This window comes from Prosopis cineraria, unplaced genomic scaffold, assembly GCF_029017545.1.
Source record: "Prosopis cineraria cultivar Desert tree isolate PC_DT_omini unplaced genomic scaffold, ASM2901754v1 PC1, whole genome shotgun sequence".
NCBI classification, from domain to species: Eukaryota; Viridiplantae; Streptophyta; class Magnoliopsida; order Fabales; family Fabaceae; genus Prosopis; species Prosopis cineraria.
Genome location: NW_026555332.1, coordinates 37,607,142 through 37,631,554, shown reverse-complemented (window position 1 = coordinate 37,631,554; position 24,413 = coordinate 37,607,142). Strand labels below are relative to the sequence as shown.

At 32.5% G+C, this 24,413-nt stretch overlaps 2 protein-coding genes across 3 annotated transcripts; both read left to right on the top strand.

The window, feature by feature from the left end:
* Nucleotides 1–11,318: 11,318 nt before the first annotated feature.
* LOC129319255 (NF-X1-type zinc finger protein NFXL1) lies at nt 11,319–15,488 on the top strand. Its single transcript, XM_054964260.1, has 2 exons — nt 11,319–11,448; nt 11,884–15,488. Exon 2 carries the CDS (start codon nt 11,988–11,990, stop codon nt 15,300–15,302), a length of 3,315 nt encoding a protein of 1,104 aa, XP_054820235.1. The 5' UTR covers nt 11,319–11,448; nt 11,884–11,987; the 3' UTR covers nt 15,303–15,488.
* Nucleotides 15,489–16,467: 979 nt separating this feature from the next.
* Nucleotides 16,468–22,214, top strand: LOC129294635 (potassium transporter 2-like). Of its 2 annotated transcripts, none has more exons than XM_054933078.1 (10): nt 16,468–16,784; nt 18,219–18,444; nt 18,529–18,771; nt 18,899–18,952; nt 19,060–19,110; nt 19,462–19,722; nt 19,858–19,910; nt 19,995–20,112; nt 20,198–20,452; nt 20,802–22,214. In XM_054933078.1, exons 1-10 carry the CDS (start codon nt 16,740–16,742, stop codon nt 21,860–21,862), a joined length of 2,367 nt encoding a protein of 788 aa, XP_054789053.1. In that variant the 5' UTR covers nt 16,468–16,739; the 3' UTR covers nt 21,863–22,214. The 2 variants fall into 2 exon arrangements, with proteins under 2 accessions (XP_054789053.1, XP_054789061.1); XM_054933086.1 differs by lacking the exon at nt 16,468–16,784 and adding an exon at nt 17,837–18,083.
* Nucleotides 22,215–24,413: the final 2,199 nt, after the last annotated feature.

Sequence of the window (24,413 nt, the reverse complement as noted above, 5' to 3'; positions counted from 1 at the left end):
TGTTTTCTGTGCTTGGAGCTTTCTCTCTTTGTTTTTAAATTCCCTCTCCTTAACTATAACTTGTTTTCTGTGTTTTCCATTTTCTGGGATTGGATTGAATAATAAATTTTTGCTAATTATAACTCCATTAAAGTTGTGTTGCGATCATTCAGGGAAAGGAAATTGATGGAATTTCGTTCTTCATTTTAATGTGCTTGAAATGCGATTGAAAGTGACATTTTGACTCGATTTTCTAAAATGTAAATTTTAAAGTACATCTTAGTCCTTAATTAAATTTCACTACACTTGGACTGTTGACTGTAAAGATCTCTTATTCACTTAATCCTCTGATTAGTTCTTTGACTTGACTTTTTAAAAACTATTATGACAGTCGGATTCTAAACACAATGGTCACCTCAGTTCCTTAAAAAATAGTTACCAACTTGATCAACTAGCATTTTCATGATTTTTTTTTAACTATTTACCATTTATGTCTCTTTTTGTCTTTGCAGGTGGCGCTTGATGACCTCACAAGAAGAAATGCAGAAAAATATTAAAAAAGAATTCCAAGGGGTTTGGGGATGGTGGTGGCATTTACCTAAGTATTTTCGATTTGATTTGATTTATAAGTCACATTTTAAAATATTTATTTGATCCAATTTATAAATTATAGTGAGACTTTTTAAATAATATTTAATTTTTTTTAAATTATCCTTCATAAAAGAAAAAAAAAGTAACATAAAATTATTTTTTAAAGTTGTTATAGAAGCCCATATTTGAAATTTTATATAATTTTATTCCTTGTACTTTTTTTGTATTAATATTGATGAGATTAGTAAAAATATCTTATAAAGAGGACTAGAAGAATATAATCAAAGCCCTAAATTGTGTTGTATGATTATGTGATTTATTTTTATACTTGTTATCCATTAAATATAAAAAAAATTAATCTTTTAGTCCTTCAACTTTTAACTCACTTATAACTCAGTTTCTTAACTATAACTCGTTGCAACTCAATCCCTTAACTTTTAATCACTTATAACTTAGTCATTATTTTTTAATTTTTTTTAAAAAAATTATCCTTATCAAATAAGAGGGATGAAAAAAATTTTCATATATTATTCTAAAATACCCTCCTCTTGCTTTTTGATGTGAAGTCTAAGTTAACATAAAAAAACTAACAAAAGTTGAGTAATTAAATTATAAGTGAGTCAAAAGTTAAGAGATTGAGTTATAGGCGGGTCATGATTGAGGAATTGAATTACAAGTAAGTTAAAAATTGAAGGATTAAAAGATTAATTTTTTTTAAATGTATTGAAATTCAGTGATAAATTGCATCTTTCCATATCCATTAGTTTGTTGAAGAATTCTAAAATTCAATTTCCTATTTATTAATTAATTTAGCAAGTAATTAATAGGGGATCATAGAGGATTCATCTTTTATCAAATCAATTTTACATCTGACGATGGTTTCAGGAATTTTACAGTTCCAAGTTGTAATTAATTGGGCTGGAGTTTGTTCCTTCATTCGCAAAAGTATTTTTATTTCAACAACCATTTGAAGATGACAGTGGCAAATTGACATCATGCTATTGCAAAAAAAAAAATTATTTACCAAAATACTATAATTTTGAAAATATTTACTAAGATATTACAAATTGAAAAATAAGTTTGCTACATACCAAGTTGTCATTCTCCTAAATTTAATTTTTAATAAATTTTAGAGTAATTAATTTTTTTAAGTGGAACCTTAAAGTAATTTTTCCTATGAATTTTAGCATATGGAAGAACATAATAAAAAAATGGGTGAAGATTTGGAAAAGAAAAGGAAAAAATGGGAATAACAAATACCCAGGATTTGATTTTACTTGAATGGCTTAGATAGCGCCATGAAAATGAAAATGGTACTGTTTTAGTGATGAGCATTTGGTGGTCACCCTCACAGCATGTAATGTGGACATGTGATGGTATAAGAAATGGTGGTTGAGGTGCTTTTGAGACTTGATAGTCTCCTTGGATGTTAGATTTCTTTGAAGTTGTCTTTTTGGACAATGGAGATGTTCTTTATTTTTTAATCCACTTCCAGTGACGTAGAGATTTAGGGCTTGTTTGTTTTCTATTTTTAAAAACTTTTTTTTGTTTTTAAAAATAAAAAAACTTTAAAATGTATTTGGATAAGTGTTTTTCATTTAGTTATTTTCAAAACTATTTTCATTTTTTTGTTTTAAAAAATAAAAAATATAAACAACTTCAAATTGTTTTTGTTTTATTCTTCTTGTTTTTAAAATACACTACATCTTATTATTGAAAATTATAGTTACCTTAACAAATTCTTATTATTAATTATCACTATTAATTACCTATAACCATCATTATTAGTTCATTTTTAAATTTTAAAACTAATTTTTAATTGATATAACCAAACAAATTTTTATTTTATTTTGTTTTAAAAAACTGTATTATAAAATAGTTTTTTAAAAATAAAAAATGAGAATAGAAACCAATCAAGCCCTTATACTTTCTTTCTTGAGAATTCTATATTTGTTTCAACTTTCTAATTTTGATACCACAGCTTCAAATTGGGCATAAGGATCTTTTTTAACAGTTTATTTCAACAGTCACAAGATTACTGGAATCCAGAATTTTTTTGGAATGCTGTATTATTCTACACTAAAATCTTCTTTGACCTTAGATGTACAATGTTTTTTTTTTTGGAGCAGCCTTAGACGTATATTTTAGAGATCTAAATTTGATTGCCGTTTCATTTAATGTATGTTCTTCTTCGTAAAGCGTGTGCATCGTTGCATTGGTGACTTTTCAAGAAACATTGATTTCTATATTTAATGTGAGGTTTAACAGTTCAACTTTTTTAGAGATTATATCACTCTCTATTTTCTAATGTCATTTTTACTTTAGTATTAGCAATTTGTATGTAGCAACAAGTAGCTTAGTGGATAGGCATGGTGTAGAGTAAAGTTGGGAATTCGAGACAAATAGTGGATCTTTTGAAAAGTTCAAATGACCAAGCTTAGTCTGAATATTTAAATTTTATTTTTAAAATTACTTTAAATTTCATTTTTTAAATTAATTAGTTTATTTTATAAAAATATAAAATGTATATTTTGGATATTTAAACAATATCTAGGATTGATTTTTTAAAAAAAATATGTGGGTCTTAAAATCTAAAAATAAATATTAAAATATATTTTAAATATTATTTTGAGATATTTTATAGATTAAAAATAATAAAAATATTACAATATAAATGTTTTTATTTTTTTAAAAAATATCTATAGTGGTATACTCAAATATATGATATTTTAGTATAAAATAGCATAAAATTTTTTTTTCTTCAAGTCAAGCCCAAATTTTTCGAGCTTGTTCGGGTGGAGTATTGATTTTTTTTCCAAAGTGATAGGTATGGCCTGAACTTTTTTTGAGCTTATTCAGGCTAGCCTATCGAGACAAACCTGAATTACTGGTTCAACTATAAAGGTTGCATTATAGGTATCAAAGACACAACCTCTTCTACATCTAAAGCTTAGATGCATGCAATTATCTATTTTTGTTGTTAGAATATTTGATAAATTAGGTCCAATGATGTGCTAGCGAATTAATTTTTCAAGTTTTTATCTATGTTTTAAACACATTAGTGCTTAATGCTTTTCTAATAACTATTTTGTCATTATATTAGTTTTAGTTAGTGATTTGAAAAATCTTTAGTAATTTTTTAGTCTTTCCGCTAGAGCAAATTGGCATCATTTTCAATTTATAGCCACTAAATCCTGCTACTATGTGGTTGAAATTTGAGATTTTGTCACAAAAATACTTGGATTTAATGTTTTTTTTACCTATGTGTTGCTTATTTTGACCGCTCTTATATAAATGTGAGAATATTTTAATTGTTTTTGATTCATTAACTTGATTACAAGTAGAAAATGTTTTGACCATTTTGAATCCTTGAATTGGGATTTCTAATGTGGAAAAATTGTGACCATTTTGGATCATTGAACTTGGAATGCACATGTAGGAATTATGACTTATTTAGATATGAGAAATTCAACTATTTTGGAACCTTGAACTTGGAACACAAATATGAGAAAATTGTGACCTATACTAATGTGGGAAAATTGTAATCATTTTGGATTCTTGAACATAGAATGGAAAGCTATCTTGTGATTTGTTACAATTATATATTTATCTTTTGAAATAAATGACCCTTGCATTATTTGGATACTTGTTTTAACTTAGTTTACAAATGTGGGAATATTCTACTTGTTTTAGATCTTTTAATTTCAATTAAAAAAGTGAAAATGTTTTGAATCTTTTAACTTGGATTACAATTGTAAGAATGTTCTTGTCATTTTGGATCCTTTTACTTCAATTACAAATATAGGGATATTTCGATCATTTTGGAATCCTTAATTTAAATTTTGACAGCTTCCATACAAATGTGAGAATGTTCTAATTATTTTTTATCCTTTAACTTTAATTAAAAATGTTGGGATGTTATTGTTATCCTTAACTTTTGATTGGTGTAATATTACAATATAAGTTTAAAAAAATGATGCATTTTTGACATATAGTAATGTTTGACCAATGATGGTTGTTAGTGGAACAATTCTTAGGGTTAAAAAGCAATTTTGTTTGGAAAGTTTGTCTCAAGTAGCAATTGATATCATAAAATTTTCAATTTAAGTAGTTACACCCCTTGTAGTGGATTAATCATAAGGGATGCTTAAAGGAAATTCCTACGTAGATGCAAGTAGAATAATGTGTAGACATCTTAAATATGCAACTGCATATTGTAAGTAGCAGAGTAGCATTGATATCACAATTCTCAACTATTCAATCTAAGTTGTTTTGATTCACCTCTCCCCACCTTAAGCTAGTTTATGTTGCCTACAGGCAAGTTGAGAAAGGGCAAGTCTATTGAATGCTTGAGTAGGGTTAGTTTTGGCCTCCAATCAAAATTTAGAAATACAAACCATGTTTTAATATCAGTAACATGTTGTTAATGTTAACTTTAAATATCTCAATTCATATGTATAATAAAATATGATAGAATAAAGTAATTCATGCGTACTTGAAGAATCCATGAGTGTTAAAGAAATCTCGATTACCTCGAGTATAGGCAGGTACACAACCTACAAGTCCCCAAAGCCTTCAAAGAGTTCAGAGATAATATTGTGTAGAAGAAAATGAGTCGTGTGTATGCGATTATCAACTAATCGATTTATATAGATTAGATATGTAACTGCCTTATTAAATAATTAGATAATTATATTATTTATTATTTCTGACTCAATCAGTTAAAAGATAGAAAATAACCGATGACTACTAGGTTGTGGGTTGGACCTCTGCCCATTGGGCTCAGTTGTGTGGTCCACTTATCACGGTCCACACAAGATCATAAAGATCAAACTATTGGGCTTATTAATTAATATTAATTCATAAATAATATTCAACAGTTAAATCTCTTTTTGATTTGAATATTGATAATATAAAATATTGCACTAATTGAAGTTTAGGATATCAATTGTTCATTCAAAAAAAATTTAGGACAAAATTTTCATTTAACTGTGGTCAAAATTATTCAACTGACGTCAATGTTAGTTAAACATTAATACAGAATAACATTACATCATTTTTTAAACTTTCTAAATAATATTGCAACAAGCAAAGGTTACATTTAGCGGAAAACTTTCAAAACAAATATACCTTTTGACCCTTTAAAGCAAACGGGGGAGTGGCTATCCTGCTGGCTGCACAACCCTATTTAAAACATGATAGCAATGAATGCATTAGAATTAAAATAAATGATGGTTTAAAGGACATGCGCGTGTGCAGTGTTAAATGTTAATCGTGACCTCAACATTTCTCCATGCATGCACATACATGGGTGTATCTCTCCCAAAAAAAAAAAATATTGGGTAACTGAGGCTCTAGTAAGTTAAAACATTAAAAATTAGTTCTAACTCAATTTTTTCATTGTCCTTGGTGGTTCCTTGAACATTTTTAAGCACAGGAGTCAATTTTATCTGCAATTGCATTCTCACAACTCCACAAATATGGTAGAGAGTGATATACCATTCATTATGTGAAGTTTTTATTTTTTTTAGTATTTTTCTCATTTTATGATTTTTTATAAAATATAAAATCTTGTATATCTTCTTAAAAATATAAATTTATCCTATTTCCTGAATCAACTTTCTCCTTCAGGTTTCAGTGATCTCTTGAACATTTTTAAATGTTAAAACCAAATCTACCATTAACTTTGATCTTATTTAGTTACTTGAAATGAATGGAAAGGAATAGATTGAAAAAATAAATAAATAAATTAAATCACCTTTCCCTTCATAATAAGCATGATATGTACTACAAATGTGTACATCTTTCAAAATTTTTATGAGTTATAATTTTTAATTTCATGAACTCAATTATCACTCTCCTTTATGAATGTATTTATCGATTCCCTTTAATTATCTTATTTTTATATTTATTTTTTTAATTTATTTTATTCTAACAAATAAACGAGACCTTTATTTTTGACTCTATCAAGATGGTTGAACTTGATATTATGATATACATTCCAGGCATTCACTATGCATCAAAGATTAACCTTGTTTACTATCCCAATCGCACTTGATACAATAATGGAAAGCGAAAAAAAAAATATCAATTCTATCAAACATCTGAATTGTATATGTTTATATAATTTCTTAAATCAAATCCATTGTATTTTAAGATTTAGAAACATGGAATGGTGTATACAATGAGTACAGGCATGAAAAAACCTTATAAATGCACGATGTGGATGTATGAATCTAGATTGGTTATGGATAGCATGCTAAAATTAATGCGTGGTAATCAGTCAACCATAATTCTCATTTTTCTCTCTGTTTTTTTTTTAAATCACAAGGTGCATGTAATTTTTATCAATGGTCAAAGTTATGTTACACCAAATTATACAAAAAAAAAATGGTAAGAAAAAAATGCATTGAATGGAATTGATTGCATATCAAATATTACTTCCTCAATTAAAAAATATAAAGTATTTTTAATTAAATCTCACTCTCAATAAAATAATTACTTATTTTCAAGTTAATATCATCTTTCTATATTTATCTCTATTTAATAGGATGTTTCACTCTAAAATAAAAATAAAGTGATTTATTAATTAAAGATATTTTAAAAAAATGCAATAATTATATCTTAAAATACTAAAAATACTTCATATAGGTGTATTTTTGTCTCTAAAGTATTTTTCAAAGAGCATCCAACATCCTAACATTTTTGTTGGAGCAATTTTACCCTTAAAGTTACTAAAATGAAGCATTTTTTCCTTTTCATTAAATTTTTAATGTTGACCTCAAATGTTGGCTGTGAAAAAATTTGACAAAAAAGTCAAAAGTACTATGTTTTAATAGGTTTAAGGGTAAAATTATTTCAACAAAAATGTTAGAGTGTTAGGTGCTTATCAAAAATATTTTAGGGACAAAAATATACCTTTACCCTACATTTTTAAATGAAAAAAATATAAATTAAACTGGCAAATATAAATGAAATGAATTAATATAAATTCCAAATTATAGATGGCATTTAACTTAAACCAATTAATGTGACTTCGAAATCATAGAATAATTGAAAAATGTTGATATGGTGCAGTGCCTGGCATTATGTTACCATATCAAAAAGAAAAAAATTATATACTTAATATTATATATTTAATATCTTTATTTTTAATTAAATCAAGACATGTATATTTTTATAAATTATTTATTTTATAACATATTTTTATTATTGATATTATTAATATATTAAAATTTACATATTTTAATTTAATTAAATAAAAGTATATTAAATATATAAGGTTAAATTTTGTCCAATTAAAAATGTCTTTTTGACTCATCATCCCAATGACAGTTGCTTTTATATACACAAATATAAATATAAATAGATACATGGATGGATAGGTAAATAAATATATAGATTTAAAATTTCATAAAGTCATTTTGTTTAAGGTGAAAATTGAATTTTTGAATAACCAAATATATATATATATAATAGTGATTATGGAAATTGTCAATAGCATTTTTAGAAATAGATAAATAAATAAAAGAAATTTTTTATACATGCTCAATGTATTATTAAAATTATTCATACACAAGATATTTAGATGAAAACTAAACCTCATTTTTGCTGGGAGGATTTTAGAGAGGAAGAGAGTAGAGGTGAGTTTCTGATGAATTTATTTTCTTAAAAAAATAATGGATGAGTAGTATATTATGAATTATGAAATCACAATAAACAGATTTCGATTACAAGATGAAAGAAAATTGATTAAATTTTTTTGGCCGACAGTTGATTAAAAATTTTTAACCTAACTTTTTTTTAAAAATCAAATTTATTATAATTTTCCCTCCATTTTAATACCCTCCAATTAAATAATGTATTAAAAATCGAATTGATTATTGAACCAGTCAAAATATTAATTTAAAAATTAATAATTAAAATTGCAGTTAAATTATGATAAGATCATCATAAATAAAACATTTTATTAAATCAGTCAAAATATTATTTTAATGATTTATTGATTTAAATGAAAAAGGTTGATTTGGATTCCTATGCCGTGATTAAACTGACAAAGGGGTTCAAACATGGTACTATATAAATGACGAATTAGTAAAGAAACAAATTCACCAATTTAGGTGCGTGAATGTTAAAAGCTCTCCTCAGTGGACTTGACTTTGCTCATCTTACCTCTTGTACCTCCACAACTCTGTTACATTTTAGAAAAAAATTGGCCTGTCCAAATAAATTTAAATGATTTAAATTTAATATTTTTATTTTTATATTTATTAAAATAAAAAATTTATAAATTTTTTTAATAAATCTAATCATCAATTTGAACAGTCCAAGTTTAATATAAATGATCCAAATTTAATGTTAAATTTTTTTATGATTTTTTATCAATTGACTATTTAGATATATTTTAGACCGTGTAAATTTAATATTAAAATTTTTAATATTAAATTTAAATCATTCATATTAAATTTAAACTGTTCTGACTGGTGATCATATTTAATAATTTTTTTTGTAAATTCAGATCATCCATATTAAACCTTGAATTGTTTAGACTGCTGATGAGATTTATTAAATTTTTTATAAATATAAACCATCCACGTTAAACCTAAACTATTCAAACTGGTGATTAAATGTACATATAGATCATTTGTAAATTTGGATCATCCATATAAATTTTTTATTTTAATAAATATAAAATAAAAATAAAAATAAAAACATAAAATCTGAACAATTTAGAGGAGCTGTGGAGGCACGGGAGGTAAGAGGAGCAAAGTTGAGTCCCTCCTCACCCGTGGTTAATGAAGCCTACTCCTTATTAGTTCCAGAAGAAGAAGAGAGAAACCAATTTACAAAATAATTACGAGAAATTAAAATGATATAGGACGTTGAATCTTGGTTTTGATAATTATAAAATAAGAGAAGTTTGTGTTTGATAGATTTACTAATCAATAAATAATGGCTTGTAAGGAAATTAATTAACATGGATTTAAATTTTTATATCTCGTATATCTTTCTCTTAAAATTCCTTATTCTTGAATACATGCCTTATTTTCAAATAAGCAGAAAGACGTAAACTCTTCTTAAATCTTTTTACTTCATATTTCTCATTAAAGATTAAGTATTTGACTTAATTGTCATCTCTTAAGGACCTCTTGTATTGCTTAAAAGGTGTCTCAAACATTTTTAGAATCAAAATCTCAACATCTTAGTGCTTTTATTAGTTTTCTAATCAATGGTCCTTATTCTAGAATAGTGAGCTTGTAAGCCTTCCTTATTCCCAAGTATCATTTATTTTACTTATTGAGAAATAGCCTATTTCGAAATAGCAACTCTCATTTCAAAATAGTGATATTATCTTCATAAGCTTATATGCATTGAGTTTTTTTGAAGTTTAACTTATTCGGGAATAGTCTAGTCAAGAATAGCTTATTCAAGAATAGCTGTTTTTATTTCCAAATAAAGTCTTTCAAATCAACGTCTCGTAACTCTTTTCTAATACATGCTCTTACTTCGAAATAAGCTCCCTGCATTTTCATTTATCTTGTTCTCCTTTATTCCTAAATAGTCTCTCCTGCTTTGAAATAAACACACTCATTCCTACTCTGTTTTGTGTAACAAAAACAAGGGCTCTTTGTAACCTCTTCGAAACTATTTCCTTTCGCGTTTTATGTGCCATATTGATCATATAATCTTTCAAGAATTATTCTAATGCATTCTTGAGATAAGTTGAGTTTAGATTGATCATACCCATAAAATCCTTACTTCTAAATAGCTTCTCTCTTTTGAAATAATATCTCACCTATTTCATCAAAACGTTTAATGAAAAGTGGTGTTACTTTGCTCACTTGCCGTAATAGAGAAAGTATCGCCAAAAAACACTGTTCCATTATCTTAGTTCAATGATTGTTCAGGCATTTCAGAGAAAAGAAGTCGTTGACTCTAACGACTGTATCCATGAGTGTAACGAATCCTTTACAAGCTTCAACTATGAATGTAGATAGTTATGAAGACAAAGGAGACACGAACGAATAAGAGAAAACTCAAGTGATTCATATTTATTATTCACTAACCTTTTGAGTTTATATAAATTTTCAGTGAGCTTCATTGATCATATATCAACTCTAAACGAAGGTATTTAATAGTTGTTGTTCACTTTTGAACATACTCTATTTGCCTCTATTTTACTGATTCATAATAAAGCAATTTAGACTTGGGAAGTTTAAATGGATTATTTCATTATCTATATAAGGGGAAGTAATTTTGATTTTAGTTAAAGTCTGGAATTATATTGAGACTATCAAGAGCCCGAATTAATCTTGATAAAATTAATAGAAAAATCTCAAACAAAACTTAAGGACTAGACATAGGTTCAAGTGGTTGGAGTAAATCAAGATAAATATCTGTGCATGCTTATCTTTCTTTATTTTTTTTATATTTGGTGATATCTCTCTAAATTTTTCTTCTTATTTTAGTTATTATTTATTAAATTTCTATAAATCTTCATTCATCCCCTAGGCGAACTTTCACAGGTGACATGATTACCGCAAATGATATAGTATTAGTTTTGGATCAACCAACGCTAATTAGTTTAAGAAAATAAATTTTATTAAAAGAAAAAGAAAAGAAACATTGAGTGATCGACACGCACTCGTTGACGGTCCGCGAACGAGCAGCGTGGGGAGAGTGGGGACCACCCACACATGCCTTTTGGCCCAAGCAGTTTCCCCTACATAAACTTCTCCTCTCTCGCCCTTCCACCCTCACTTCTTTCCTTTCGGGGTCGGTGTCTCAGACCCGAACTACCTTAATCCCGCGAAGTTGAAAATTTCTCATCCACTGGCATCAACTCCGGGAAAATCCGCCAGTGGGGGCAACAATCAGGTATTTTATCGTTTTGCTCTTGTGGATAACCCTATTGATTGATTGCATACGTATTTTCTTCATTCCTCTCTCTTCTTGAAATTCGAATCAGGAAAGCTCACTTTTAAGTAAGTTTTGTCTGGAATTGATTGCTATTGGGTTGCCAATATTGCGTTAAACATGTTGGCTTCTAAAGATTTCATTTCGGCGGATTGAGAAGGGGGAAATATAAATTCCCGCAAGCTGTTTTTCGTATAAATATACCTGCCTTTGTTGATGGCACGATTATTGATTTATTATAGAAGTGCTCAGATTATTTCAAATAATCTTGATTTTCTTTCTGTGTTTTGTTTTCTACTTTTCGAGGCTAGTTTATTTATGTCGATTAGATATTTTAGCTCTAAATTCATCAATGCCTTTTCAATCCATAACTCCTTATTAAATTTCGATTTGCAGTTGGAATAGAATCGGGTGAACTTCTATTTAGGGGTTTGGTCTGTGATTCAAGCCTTACTTCAGTGTTGGCGGAGACGAGCTTTGTGTGTGGAACATCACATACAATGAGCTTGCAAGTCCGACAAGAAAGAAGGGATCGGTCCAGGGTTCCTGCCCCAGGTCCTCGTCAGGAATGGGTTCCTAGAGCATCTGTCCCCACCACCACCCCGAATTTCCCACCATCAAATTACCCTTTGGATCAAAATGGTAATGCTGGTTGCTCAAATAATAATGTTGCTCCACCAGCAAATCGGCATAGAAGCAGTCACGGGTCAAGGGGTCACGTTAATCAGCCTATGAATCATAGAAGGGAAAGGGAAAAAGGACGAAACGAGAATCAGGTGGTGAAAGGAGAAAGGGACTCTAATTTGCCTCAACTGTTACAAGAGATCCAGGATAAGCTTATGAAAAGTATTGTGGAATGCATGATTTGCTATGACATGGTCCGTAGGTCTGCACCCATCTGGTCTTGCTCAAGCTGCTACTCAATCTTTCACCTGAATTGTATAAAGAAGTGGGCTCGAGCGCCTACTTCTGTTGATGTGTCTGCAGAAAAGAATCAAGGATTTAATTGGCGGTGCCCTGGTTGTCAGTCTGTACAACTTACGTCATCAAGGGAGATTAGGTATGTCTGCTTTTGTGGAAAGAGGCCAGACCCACCATCTGATCTGTATCTGATACCACATTCTTGTGGAGAACCATGTGGCAAGCCTCTTGAGAGGGAAGCGTTGGTTAATGGAGGGAGAGGGAGCAGGGAAGATCATTGCCCTCATGTTTGTGTTTTGCAATGCCATCCAGGCCCATGTCCTCCATGTAAAGCATTTGCACCGCCGCGTTTGTGTCCTTGTGGGAAGAAAACTATTACCACACGGTGCTCTGATCGGTCCTCTGTTCTTACTTGTGGTCAACTCTGTGATAAGCTTCTTGACTGTGGGCGTCATCAGTGTCAACGCATTTGCCATGTGGGTCCATGTGATCCATGTCAGGTTCTAATCAATGCCTCTTGTTTCTGCAACCAGAAGGCAGAGGTTGTTCTTTGTGGAGACATGGCTGTGAAGGGTGAAATTAAAGCTGAAGGTGGTGTATTTTCTTGTGGTTCCAATTGTGGGAAGAAGCTTAGTTGTGGTAATCATGTCTGCAATGACATTTGTCATCCAGGCAGCTGTGGTGAGTGTGAATTCTTACCAAGCCAGATTAAGACATGCTTTTGTGGGAAGACAAAATTGGAGGAGGAGCGACATAGTTGTCTAGATCCAATACCAACCTGTTCACAAGCATGTGACAAGCCTCTTCCTTGTGGGTTGCATCATTGTAGAGGGGCATGTCATTCTGGGGATTGTTCACCATGTTCAGTTCTAGTCTCCCAAAAGTGTCGGTGTGGTTCAACTTCTCGAACTGTGGAGTGCTATAAGACAATGAGGGAGAATGAGGCATTCACTTGTGAAAGATCTTGTGGGCGCAAAAAAAACTGTGGAAGGCATCGATGTAGTGAACGGTGTTGTCCACTTTCTAATCCAAGTAATCGTCTAAATGGGGAGTGGGATCCTCACTTTTGTACCATGCCATGTGGAAAGAAGCTAAGGTGTGGGCAACATGCATGTGAATCCCTATGTCACAGTGGCCATTGTCCACCTTGTCTTGAGACTATCTTCGCTGATTTGACATGTGCTTGTGGTAGGACTTCAATCCCTCCTCCATTGCCTTGCGGTACACCCCCTCCTTCATGTCAACTTCCATGTTCAATTCCTCAACCTTGTGGCCATTCAGCCTCCCACAGCTGCCACTATGGAGATTGCCCACCTTGCTCAGTGCCTGTGGCAAAAGAATGTATTGGTGGGCATGTGGTTCTTAGGAATATACCTTGTGGATCAAAGGATATTAGATGTAATAAACTCTGTGGGAAGACCAGACAATGTGGTTTACATGCTTGTGGCAGAACATGTCACCCTCCACCTTGTGATATTCCATCTAGTAGTGACCAAGGTCTCCGAGTTTCTTGTGGTCAAACATGCGGTGCTCCAAGGAGAGATTGCAGGCATACATGTACAGCTGCATGTCACCCTTCAGCACCATGCCCTGATATAAGATGTGAGTACTCTGTTACAATTACTTGTTCTTGCGGTCGTGCAACAGCAAATGTTCCTTGTGGTGCTGGTGGTGCTAGTGGTAATTATAACATGGATTCCATACATGAAGCTTCCATAATTCAAAAGTTGCCTGTGCCACTTCAACCTGTGGAAAACAGCAAACTCATTCCCCTTGGACAAAGAAAGCTTACATGTGATGATGATTGTGCTAAGCTGGAGCGTAAAAGGGTTCTTGCTGATGCTTTTGACGTCAACCCTCCAAACTTGGATTCTCTTCATTTTGGTGAGAACTCTACTACTAATGAATTGCTTTCAGACATGCTCAGGCGTGATCCTAAGTGGGTTTTCTCTGTGGAGGAGAGATGCAAATTTTTAGTTCTTGGCAAGAGCAGAGGAGCAACACATGGTTTAAAAGTCCATGTTTTCTGTCCTATGCTGAAGGATAAGAGAGATGCAGTGAGGGTTATTGCTGATAGATGGAAGTTGGCAGTGAATGCTGCTGGTTGGGAGCCAAAGCGTTTTGTCATAGTTCATGTTACCCAAAAGTCAAAGGCTCCTCCCCGGGTGCTTGGGGTTAAAGGTACAGCAACGGTAAATGCAACCTTGCCTCCACAATTTGATCCCTTAGTAGACATGGATCCCCGTCTTGTTGTTTCCTTTCCAGACCTACCAAGAGAAGCCGATATAAGTGCTTTAGTATTGAGGTTTGGCGGTGAATGTGAACTTGTTTGGTTGAATGATAAAAATGCATTGGCTGTCTTCCATGATCCTAGCCGAGCTGCGACTGCAATGAGGAGGTTGGATCATGGAACAGCTTATCATGGGGCTGTGGTGGCCGTGCCAAATGCTGGGTCATCAGCTACATCTGTTGCTACAAATGCATGGGGAGGACTCGGGATGGTGAAAGAAGGAGGAGCGCTGGCAGCATTGAAGGGGAATCCATGGAAAAAGGCCGTGGTTCAAGAGCCTGTCTGGAGAGAAGATTCTTGGGGTGATGAAGAATGGACTGATGGTTCTGCTAACCTCCAGCCTTCTGTCTGGGCGAGAGAAACTCCTAAAGTCCCAATCACAGCTTCATTAAATCGATGGAGTGTCTTAGACCAAGAATCATCTTCAAGTTCATCTGTTGCGACCATTGGAACTGATGTTTCTCGGAAACACTCAGCAAGTTCATCTTCTGTTCCAAGGATGGAATCTGAATCCAGCGGATCTGTTCCAGGACAGCATGAAGAGAATGCTAATGCATCAGAAGTTTCTGAAGTAGTAGATGATTGGGAGAAAGCTTATGAATGATAAAAGGGAATGAATTGAGCAAGCCCTTCTTTTTCTTTTTCTTTTTGCTTCTGTTTTTTAGATGTCATTTTGTTGAAAAGGATAGACAAGATTGTATGGCCTCTCGGCCTGGCGTAAGAATTTTGGCGTGTTGAGGCGATTCTCTCATTTGCGGTGAATGTCCACTCTTTAATTCTTTGGTCCTAACTCCTCATTGACAAATTATTGACTTGTCATTTGGTATTCTTTTACGCTAACGTAATGGATTTGTGCGAACAATATTTGGAGCAGTCATATGCTATTAATTAATGCTTATCACGCATTTTAAGCACATCCATTTAATAATGCATAGGATCTTAAAACGTGGCTTCCAGATTTTGACATCACGGGCAAATTGAAAGATAAATTCTCTTCAATAACCAATCTCTTACAGGCGAGTAGGTAGTAGGTGATGGTGCTTCACTAACTTCCTTATTCTTTATTAATTTCCAGTGCATGTCCATTGATTGTTTCTATTTTTATCGCATCTTCATGGTTTCAACCCTGATCAGACTGCATGCATAAGAAACTGTGCCTTTGAGTAAACGGATATAAATGAGAAGGAAAAATGATCACTTGAAGAGATCGTATAATTTGATTTGAATTGATAATTGGCTTAGATATAGCTTTCCTCGTTGGCTTAGATTTGATTTTTCCTAGAGTTTTATGAAGTAAGAATATCAACACCGAAGAGATGACTTTCTCTTTGGGGTAAAAAAATTTAGTTCCAACAATTTACTCTGTACTTTTAAATAAGTGATTTGATTTGTTTTCACTTAATTACTATTACTACTATTCATAAAACTTCGACAGGGACAATATAGAAGTTTCCATAAGAATCTGTGATAGCGGCATATGCAATAATCAGACCACATGTGCACTTGTTCACCCTACTTGTCAATCCTGACGGAAATCCATGTGACTCTTATATCGTTGTTATCGACTTCCCATTTCAATCTCAGGTTCATAATGTACTAGTCAATTTTATCTTTATTGTAATGCATAAAAAATTATCCCCTCTTTCTCTCTCTCCCTGCATGAGATATTCTGTTGTCATTGTCACTTCGGCATGCCCTCTCTACTACCTAACATGAAATAAATAAAATATTTATATTGAAGAAAGAAGGATTGGCTGGTCACTGATTGTGTGCTGATACAAGGCAGCCAAGTCACGGGATCAAACTAGTGAATATCACTATGTGAGATCTCTCTGTTTTTCAATGACTTTGGGTATTGGATTTGGACTTTGGGACTTCGGAGGGTCCTTTTAAGCTTGCTTAGTTTACTCCGTATTTTCCTCTCAAGAGCATTGATTGAATCGCTCCTCATAAATGTTGCTGCTGATTTGTTCATCCCATAACTTATTTTCCCACTCAAATTCAAGTTTATGATTTGCTTCATCATTTCGTGTTTCTAATTATGGATTGTCAACTGCATCCTGATGCAATCTTTGATGAGGTTAAGGTAAAAAAACCTTTTCTCTTTGTTATTATAAGCCGTTTCTTGAAACTAACAAATTGCTTGCATGGGCTTTTTTGGGTGGGACTTTTCCTTGTGTTCGTTATTCCAGATTAGATGAACTTTTTGTTCCTTTGATATCTGTCAGAAAGGTGCAAATGGAAGTGCAATAAGCCAGACTTATACGTCATTTTCATCCTTTATTTATAAAGTATAAATCTCTGGCCCTCTGGCTTTCTGGGCTGAATTCTCAAAAGGTGTGAGGATTTAAGGATTCTAGAGATGAAGAAAAAAAGCCATCTTTTCTGAGATGGACCGTTATTATAAGGAGTAGTTTTTCTTTAGTCATTTGTAATTTTCTAGTCCTAAGTTATTTTATAATAGGTAATGATTTTTGAAGAAGCAATCAGGGATGTGGTCCTTTTGACGATAGAATGTTCCTGTCTGAAAGATCTTGTGCAGTATTTTTTTCCCATCTGTATATACACATGCATTTTTTTGATATAACAAGCCTTATCCCATTAGGTAAGATCTTGCATTTATTTGATAAATAAAGAAATTCAAAATTCATCCTGTCTTGTCATACTTTGGTAGAATTTATTGTACATCCGATAGTCATAGGCTCATAGCCTTTGGGTCTTACTCTGTCCAGGTAAATAATAGGCTTCAATTTTTTATCTTACAAAAGCAGTGTCTTGGAAGCTTTTTTTTCATACATGTTATACTTTGGCAGAATTTGATCAGAGAGGTAATTCTGTTAAAAATAGGTGAAATTATAGTTTTTAGAATGAACGAAAGAAAAATCAAAGGATTCTCAGTTATAGTGTCAGCACCATGAAAGGCGAAGTGTTTTGATCCATGGGTCACTTTTGCTTGGTGATGAATATATCCACCCACATTTTCTTTATTTATCTTTTGTCTGAAAATGGAAAAACCATTATAAAGAGCAATTTCTCTGATGAAGGTATAGTTAATGCAGTTCCACTGATAAGTGATTAGCTTTTTTTGTGATATGGCATAATGATGCATAATTGCCCCTATACTCAGAAACAAATTCTTCAATGCATGCTGTGTTAAAAAGAAGAAAGACGGATTGTGGAACTCGGGAGAGATTCATTTTTTTGTCAAGCACGCCAGGTTTAGAGCACTAAGTCTCATTTGATACGAAGGAGTCTAAGATTTGCTGGTTCAACCCAGTCAGATTTAACAGCACAGTTCTGTTCCCCAGAAATTTTTTAGATTGGTTTACATTGAGCAATAAGCAGTCTGTGTATGCGTATTAATTAATACGTGATTGACACCAAGGTTTGTCAATGTTTACAATCTCATGTTGCTTTAAAGTTTCATTCCATCTGTGCTGAAGATCCCAAAACTACATTTTAATTATGCAACTTTCTTTTTTCTCCCTGTCATGACCAATTCTGTTTCAATTTTCTTCAGAAGAAAACATGGAAGCAAACTATTCTTCTGTCTTCTCAAATCGTTGGAGTTGTTTATGGTCAAATAAGCACCGCACCCTTGTATGTTTTTGGGACTATGTATCCATCGGATGTGAATTCCGAGGAGGTTGTTTACGAACTCTTCTCATTCATATTCTGGACGCTGACTGTCATTTCCTTACTGAAGTATGCCTTTATAATGCTGAAAGTTGATAATGATGGAGAAGGTAATTAATCATCTTCATTAATCATAAAATTTTGACAGAATAAAGCCTTCAAAATTTGACTTCTCATGGAAGAACTTTTTTTAGGTGGTACTTTTGCGTTATACTCACTCTTATGTAGACATGCAAAAGTTGGCCTGCTCCCAAATGATAGAAGCACTGATGAGGTTATGCATTATGAGGATAAGAATCCCTCCCACAGGAATGTTGATTCAAGGGCTCGAAGGGCCATTGAGAAACACAAAAGCTGTCACTATTTGCTGTTGTCATTGGCTCTCTTTGGATCCTGCATGACTATTGGTGACGGGGTTCTCACTCCGGCTCTTTCTGGTACATAAGCCTTGTTCATACTTAAATTTGCTAGAAGTAATTATTTGATTCAGAGTTGTCTTATTTTTCCTTTGGTGATCAAGTTATTTGGCTTCAATGACTTGGTTTATTTCCGGCTTCTTACCAGCCTTGTCAGCTTCGAAGGGTGTTGAACGATCCCTGACAGATTTGTCACGCATATGTAAGAGCTAGGGGTGAAACTAGAAATCAAACATAAATTTTTGTACTTTTCCATTCAATTTCTAGAAAGAGTTTTTTTTTAACCTTGTTGTCTATGATCATGACCAGTTTCCTCTTCACAACATTCTCAGCAGTCAGTGTCAGACGCTATTAAAAAATGTAAGTTCTTGCCATGTTCATAGATATCTCAATTTGAATAATGTCCAGTCTCTGCTATTTCTTTGGAACATATTAACAATATATTTATCCGATGGACCCATGCTTTCAGAACATGCTAATGACCAGTCTGCATTAAGCACATTTTGGCTTTATCATTAACCAGCCTTTATTCCATTATTTGTTCAAGTTCTTATCCATTATAGGATTTCCAATTGAGTAATTCTTTCAAATATCCCACCAACCTTGATAACTTCAGGGATGTGCCATGGGGTGATGAGAAAGCCATTTATAGTTTAACTCACTATTTGTCATACCTGACATCTTGTTCAACTTCTGCTTGACTTGTTCCAGATGTACCTGTTCCTTCTTCGTGTGTTATATTGGTTGGCCTTTTCGTGCTGCAGCCTTGTGGGACACGCAAGATTGGATTCATGTTTGCTCCAATCATTTTTGTTTGGCTGTTATTTGTTGCCGGAGTGGGAGTGCATAATATTTTCCAGTGGGATGTGAAAATCATTTATAAAATATCCCCTCTATACATGTTAAGATTCATCAGAAATATTGATGCACGCAGATGGAGGTTGCTAGGGAGTGTCATTTTATGTGTGGCAGGTTGATGTCTTCTCCATATAATTGTGCAAGCATAACCCAGTGATTAAAATATAAAACTATACAGTGATTTGAATTTCTGTCTCATTGCAATTACTTTAATCAATATGACAAGATGCTTGATCTACTTGTCCGCAGGATCAGAGGCTATGTTTGCTGATCTAGGACATTTCTCCCAGAAATCAATCAAGGTAATATGTATAATCTTTTTCTGTAATCTTCATGCTAAGAGTAACTGAAACTGTTGTAACTTATGTGTGATGTGTCTGTTGTAGATAACATTCATCTGCTTGATCTACCCACTTCTTGTTTTAAACTATGCGGGTCAGGCTGCATATATCTCCAAGAACTTTAACACTGAAGATTTCATTCATCTTAGTGGATCTATGCCTAGTAAGTTGGTCAAGTGCTTTTATTTCAAGATGTTTATTTTTCCTTTAAAATTAACATCAATAAAAGGAGTGCTTGGTGATTTCAGGAAGCTGCAATCATATTTTTACAATATTATCCCTATTTGCCTCAGCTGTTGGAAGCCAAGCGACGATAACAGCGACTTTTTCCATAATTAACCAGTGCCTCGCTCTAAATTGCTTCCCCAGAGTAAAAGTTATTCACACATCAAAGAAGATACATGGACAGATTTACATCCCAGATATCAACTGGTTATTGATGATTCTCAGTCTCACTGTTACTATTGGTTTCCGAGACCTGGTGAAAATTGGTAATGCGACAGGTATGATGCTTTATTGGCATCTTGTTCTTCTCCTGGAAAATTCTTAACTTTTAGTGGTGGGAAAGTATTGTTTCCTCTCACGTGATCCCATAAGCTATTGTTCTTGTGTTCTATGTCAAATATCAAATATGAGTCAAATAATCATGATGGAAAAGGAAGCTCTTGGAATAATAAAATGTAGGCAGCTGATGGCTACTTCTAGAACAAGGTGACTACATGAGTAGACTGATAAGTGTATATATATATTGGCCAGAAAGTAAACTGATATACTATTTCTTGTGACTAAAGCTGATTCTAGAAAACTTTCCAATGACTTGATTAGAAAGCTAATGACATTCTCCCTTGACAGCTTTGGCTATAATTAGTGGAATGCTGGTGACAACTAGTCTAATGTCACTAATCATTGCTCTGTACTGGGAGAAGAACTTTTTTCTCTCTGCATGCTTTCTTGTTTGTTTTGGCTCTCTTGAGGCTGCATATCTTTCAGCATGTCTGCTACAATTTCACAAGGGAGCATGGTATCTGTTTGTTCTCTTGGTGGTGACCATGACGATCATGATTGCATGGCATTATGGAACTAAGAAGAAGTATGAGTTTGATACAGAAAACAAGGTGCCCACCGAATGGCTCATAGAGGTTAGTCCAAATCTCAGCATTTCAAGAGTACCGGGAATTGGCTTCATTTACACCGACATTGTAGCTGGAATCCCGGCTTTCTTTTCACATTTCATCACAAATCTTCCTGCATTTCATCAAGTCCTGATCTTTGTGTCCTTCAAGTCTCTACCTGTGCCTTATATCCCAGAAAGTGAAAGATATCTGATCGGCAGGATTGGTCCAAAAGTTTACAAAATTTACAGATGCATTGTCAGATATGGATATTGTGATCATGTTAGGGACTCTGATAATTTTGAGGAGCAGATAATCCGTTCCATTGGGGAATTCATTAATGTTGAACAGAGTGACATAGAATCCATTGATTCCCCAGATAGAAGGATGATCATCATTGGAAATTCATCATCATCCCAAGGAAATGCTTTAGTTCCTCTGGAGGATCTCGAATCAACCGACATGCCAAGCCTAGTGAGCAGTGAATCTCAGGTAAGTCCAGTTGCTAGTCCTCCTCCTGCTGCTAAGAGAAAAAAGGTCAGATTCATGTTGCCTGCAAATAGTCCTAAAATGCAGGCATCAGTAAGGAAGGAGCTCTTAGAGCTAATCGATGCTCGGGAAAGCGGTAGCGCCTATTTCCTGGGCCAATCTCATTTAGTGGTTCGTGATGGCTCAAACATTCTGAAGCGATTCCTGATCATGACATACCACTTGAGTGAAAAGAATTGCCGTGAGCCTCCAGTAGCACTGAAAATTCCTCATGCTGCTCTCGTAGAAGTTGGTATGGTCTGTACTATATAAGCTTCTGAAGAAGTGAATGCAGTTTTAGTAACACACTCACACAAGGGAAACATGAAGGTTGGAATAATTAAAGATTACATAAGAAGAGAAACATATTGATATTTTATGTGAAATATGACAGATATATTTTGTGTTCTAGTTGCATGGATATACGGAGAAAGAATTAATACTATTTTGGTGTCCTGATATGGCTACTTTTCTGCCCATATTTTTCGATGTTCTTTACTTCCTTTTATGTTTTCTAGAAGTTACCTCAAAATGTTGCTTCACACATTTCCTAGTTCTAGCTTGTGAGACTTTGAAGTTTGAACCTTCTCGGTAGCAGTTCTATAAAGAAAAACATCTTATGAAATTTTCTAGCTTGAAAATCAACTATAACTTTCAAAAGCTTGTCTTGGTTTTGTTTAAGCTTTACAGAAATAGAGAGTTTTGTGTTTGAGCATGTTTGGATAAAGCCTTAACTGAGGTTTCCAAAACCTCAGTTAGGATCTGAAATCTCATCTAAATCTTGTTTGGTTTAAAAAATTCTGAGAATAGATTTTACCCAGACAAAAAGCTGATGTAATTGTGGAAGTAACATACCACAGTTGGACTTACTAAAATGCGCATTTTGAGAAAGAGATCCAAATCCAAACAACATCTGGAAATTGGAATTTTATCTCATGTCAAAGGACTTTTTTCTTATGCAAACGTAAAAACCAAATAGGTCCTTAATATATGAACCTTCCATATCTGTCCACTCTCAAGTTCTAACTGATCTTAAACGCATCCATTAATGATATTAGAAAGAATTAGTTTATTAAGGATTCATTTTAATTGTTCTTAATGCTACGGTTTGGGTTTGCGCCATGAGATAATTGACCATAAAATCTGAACATAAAAGCACATCTATTGTCTTAGCACCATTATATCTGTGAAAACTGTTCATCAATAGTTTTTTAAAGGAAGAATGATAATTAGATTTCAAAATTTTGAATTAATGACAATTAGGTTCCTAACAAAATTTTCTAAAAAAATAAATTACAGTTATCAATTCAAATAATTATAAATAAAAATTCATAATTACAATTTAAGTTACATTTGAAGCTTAAATATCTTTTCTACAATTGAACCTTCTAAATTTGTGCTTGTCTACATATGCAGCACATAAAAGGTTCAGCGACACTTTACAGTTTACACAAACATTCGTCTTTTGCCAATTTAAATTGGGCAGAATTACAATCAAGTCACATGTAGGAATTAATTATTATAAAATTTATTAATAATAAAATTAAATTGTATTGTTAATATAATTTAATTCTAATAATAGACTTTACAATAATTAATTTTTTTATGTGAGACTTTAATATAATTTTTTTATATTTTATTTCCTATACTATTTCAACAAGACTTTTCATTACACATGTCCTCCTTTATGCTATAAAAATTAAATTACATGGAGATTGTACAGAAATTACACAGAAAAAAAAATTAAATTCCTTTTTGAAATACCACTGAGTTTCCAAAAAAAAAAATCTCTCCTTTCTATATATATATATATATATTTAAAAAAATCAAGAGAGAATTTCAGTAAAGATATCTTGTTGGGTTTAATTTTAAATCAAAACCAATAGAATTTAAAAATACATGACAAGATCAAGGGATTAAATTAAAAATATATTCTGATAAAAAATGATTAAAATATATTTCTTTTTCTCTAACAAGTTAGGTTTTAAGTTAGGGTTTTAACAAGTCAATAAAATTGAATATGTAGAAAATATAATTGTCAAGTTTTCCTAATGAATTTACAAGTACATATTTTTGGAATGACAAGTTTTCCATAATCCTACAAGGTATTTTAGATTCTGTTGGTCTTAATTTAAATTAAACTCCTACAGGGGTTCTTTGTTGAAATTCTCCCTAAAATCAATGGCCACCTGGATCACACATATAATGTTAAATAATGGGGTTACATGGTTTGCTGTAATACGATGTAATGAAGATTCTGTTGCAGTACTTTACTATTGCAACTAAACATGATGAATGGTTAAAGATCCTGATACAGGAAATTGAACCAAGTTGCCAGTGTGAAATATGTGGGGCTACGTTGCGACCATACCTGTGTGAAGGAATCAGAAAAGAACAGACATCTGATAAAAGGTAAAGCAAACAAATTGAACAGTTTGAGTTTTGGCCCTTTCAGTTGGACCCGAAGACGCAGATGTATGATCAATAATAACGCCATGTTTTATAGGTGAGGCCATTTCATCAGAATATTATTGGGAAAATAGTACACTGTGGACATTTTTTTAGCAAAGAAAAAAACTAAAAGATTATGATTTTGCGCTTCAAAACCAAGGGGACTAAAATGTACTTTTATAGTTTTCTTTATAAATCATTTTTCATCAATATTAATATTGAAGGAATATTAAACTAAATAATATATCAAAATAAAGGAGTCGGGTTAGAATCTTACCAAATTCGGGCGTTGCAAAATCTACCTGAATATCCTCATGAGATTATACTACTAAGGTTTAGACTATAGTGCACAGTAGATGCACCAAAGAGAAAG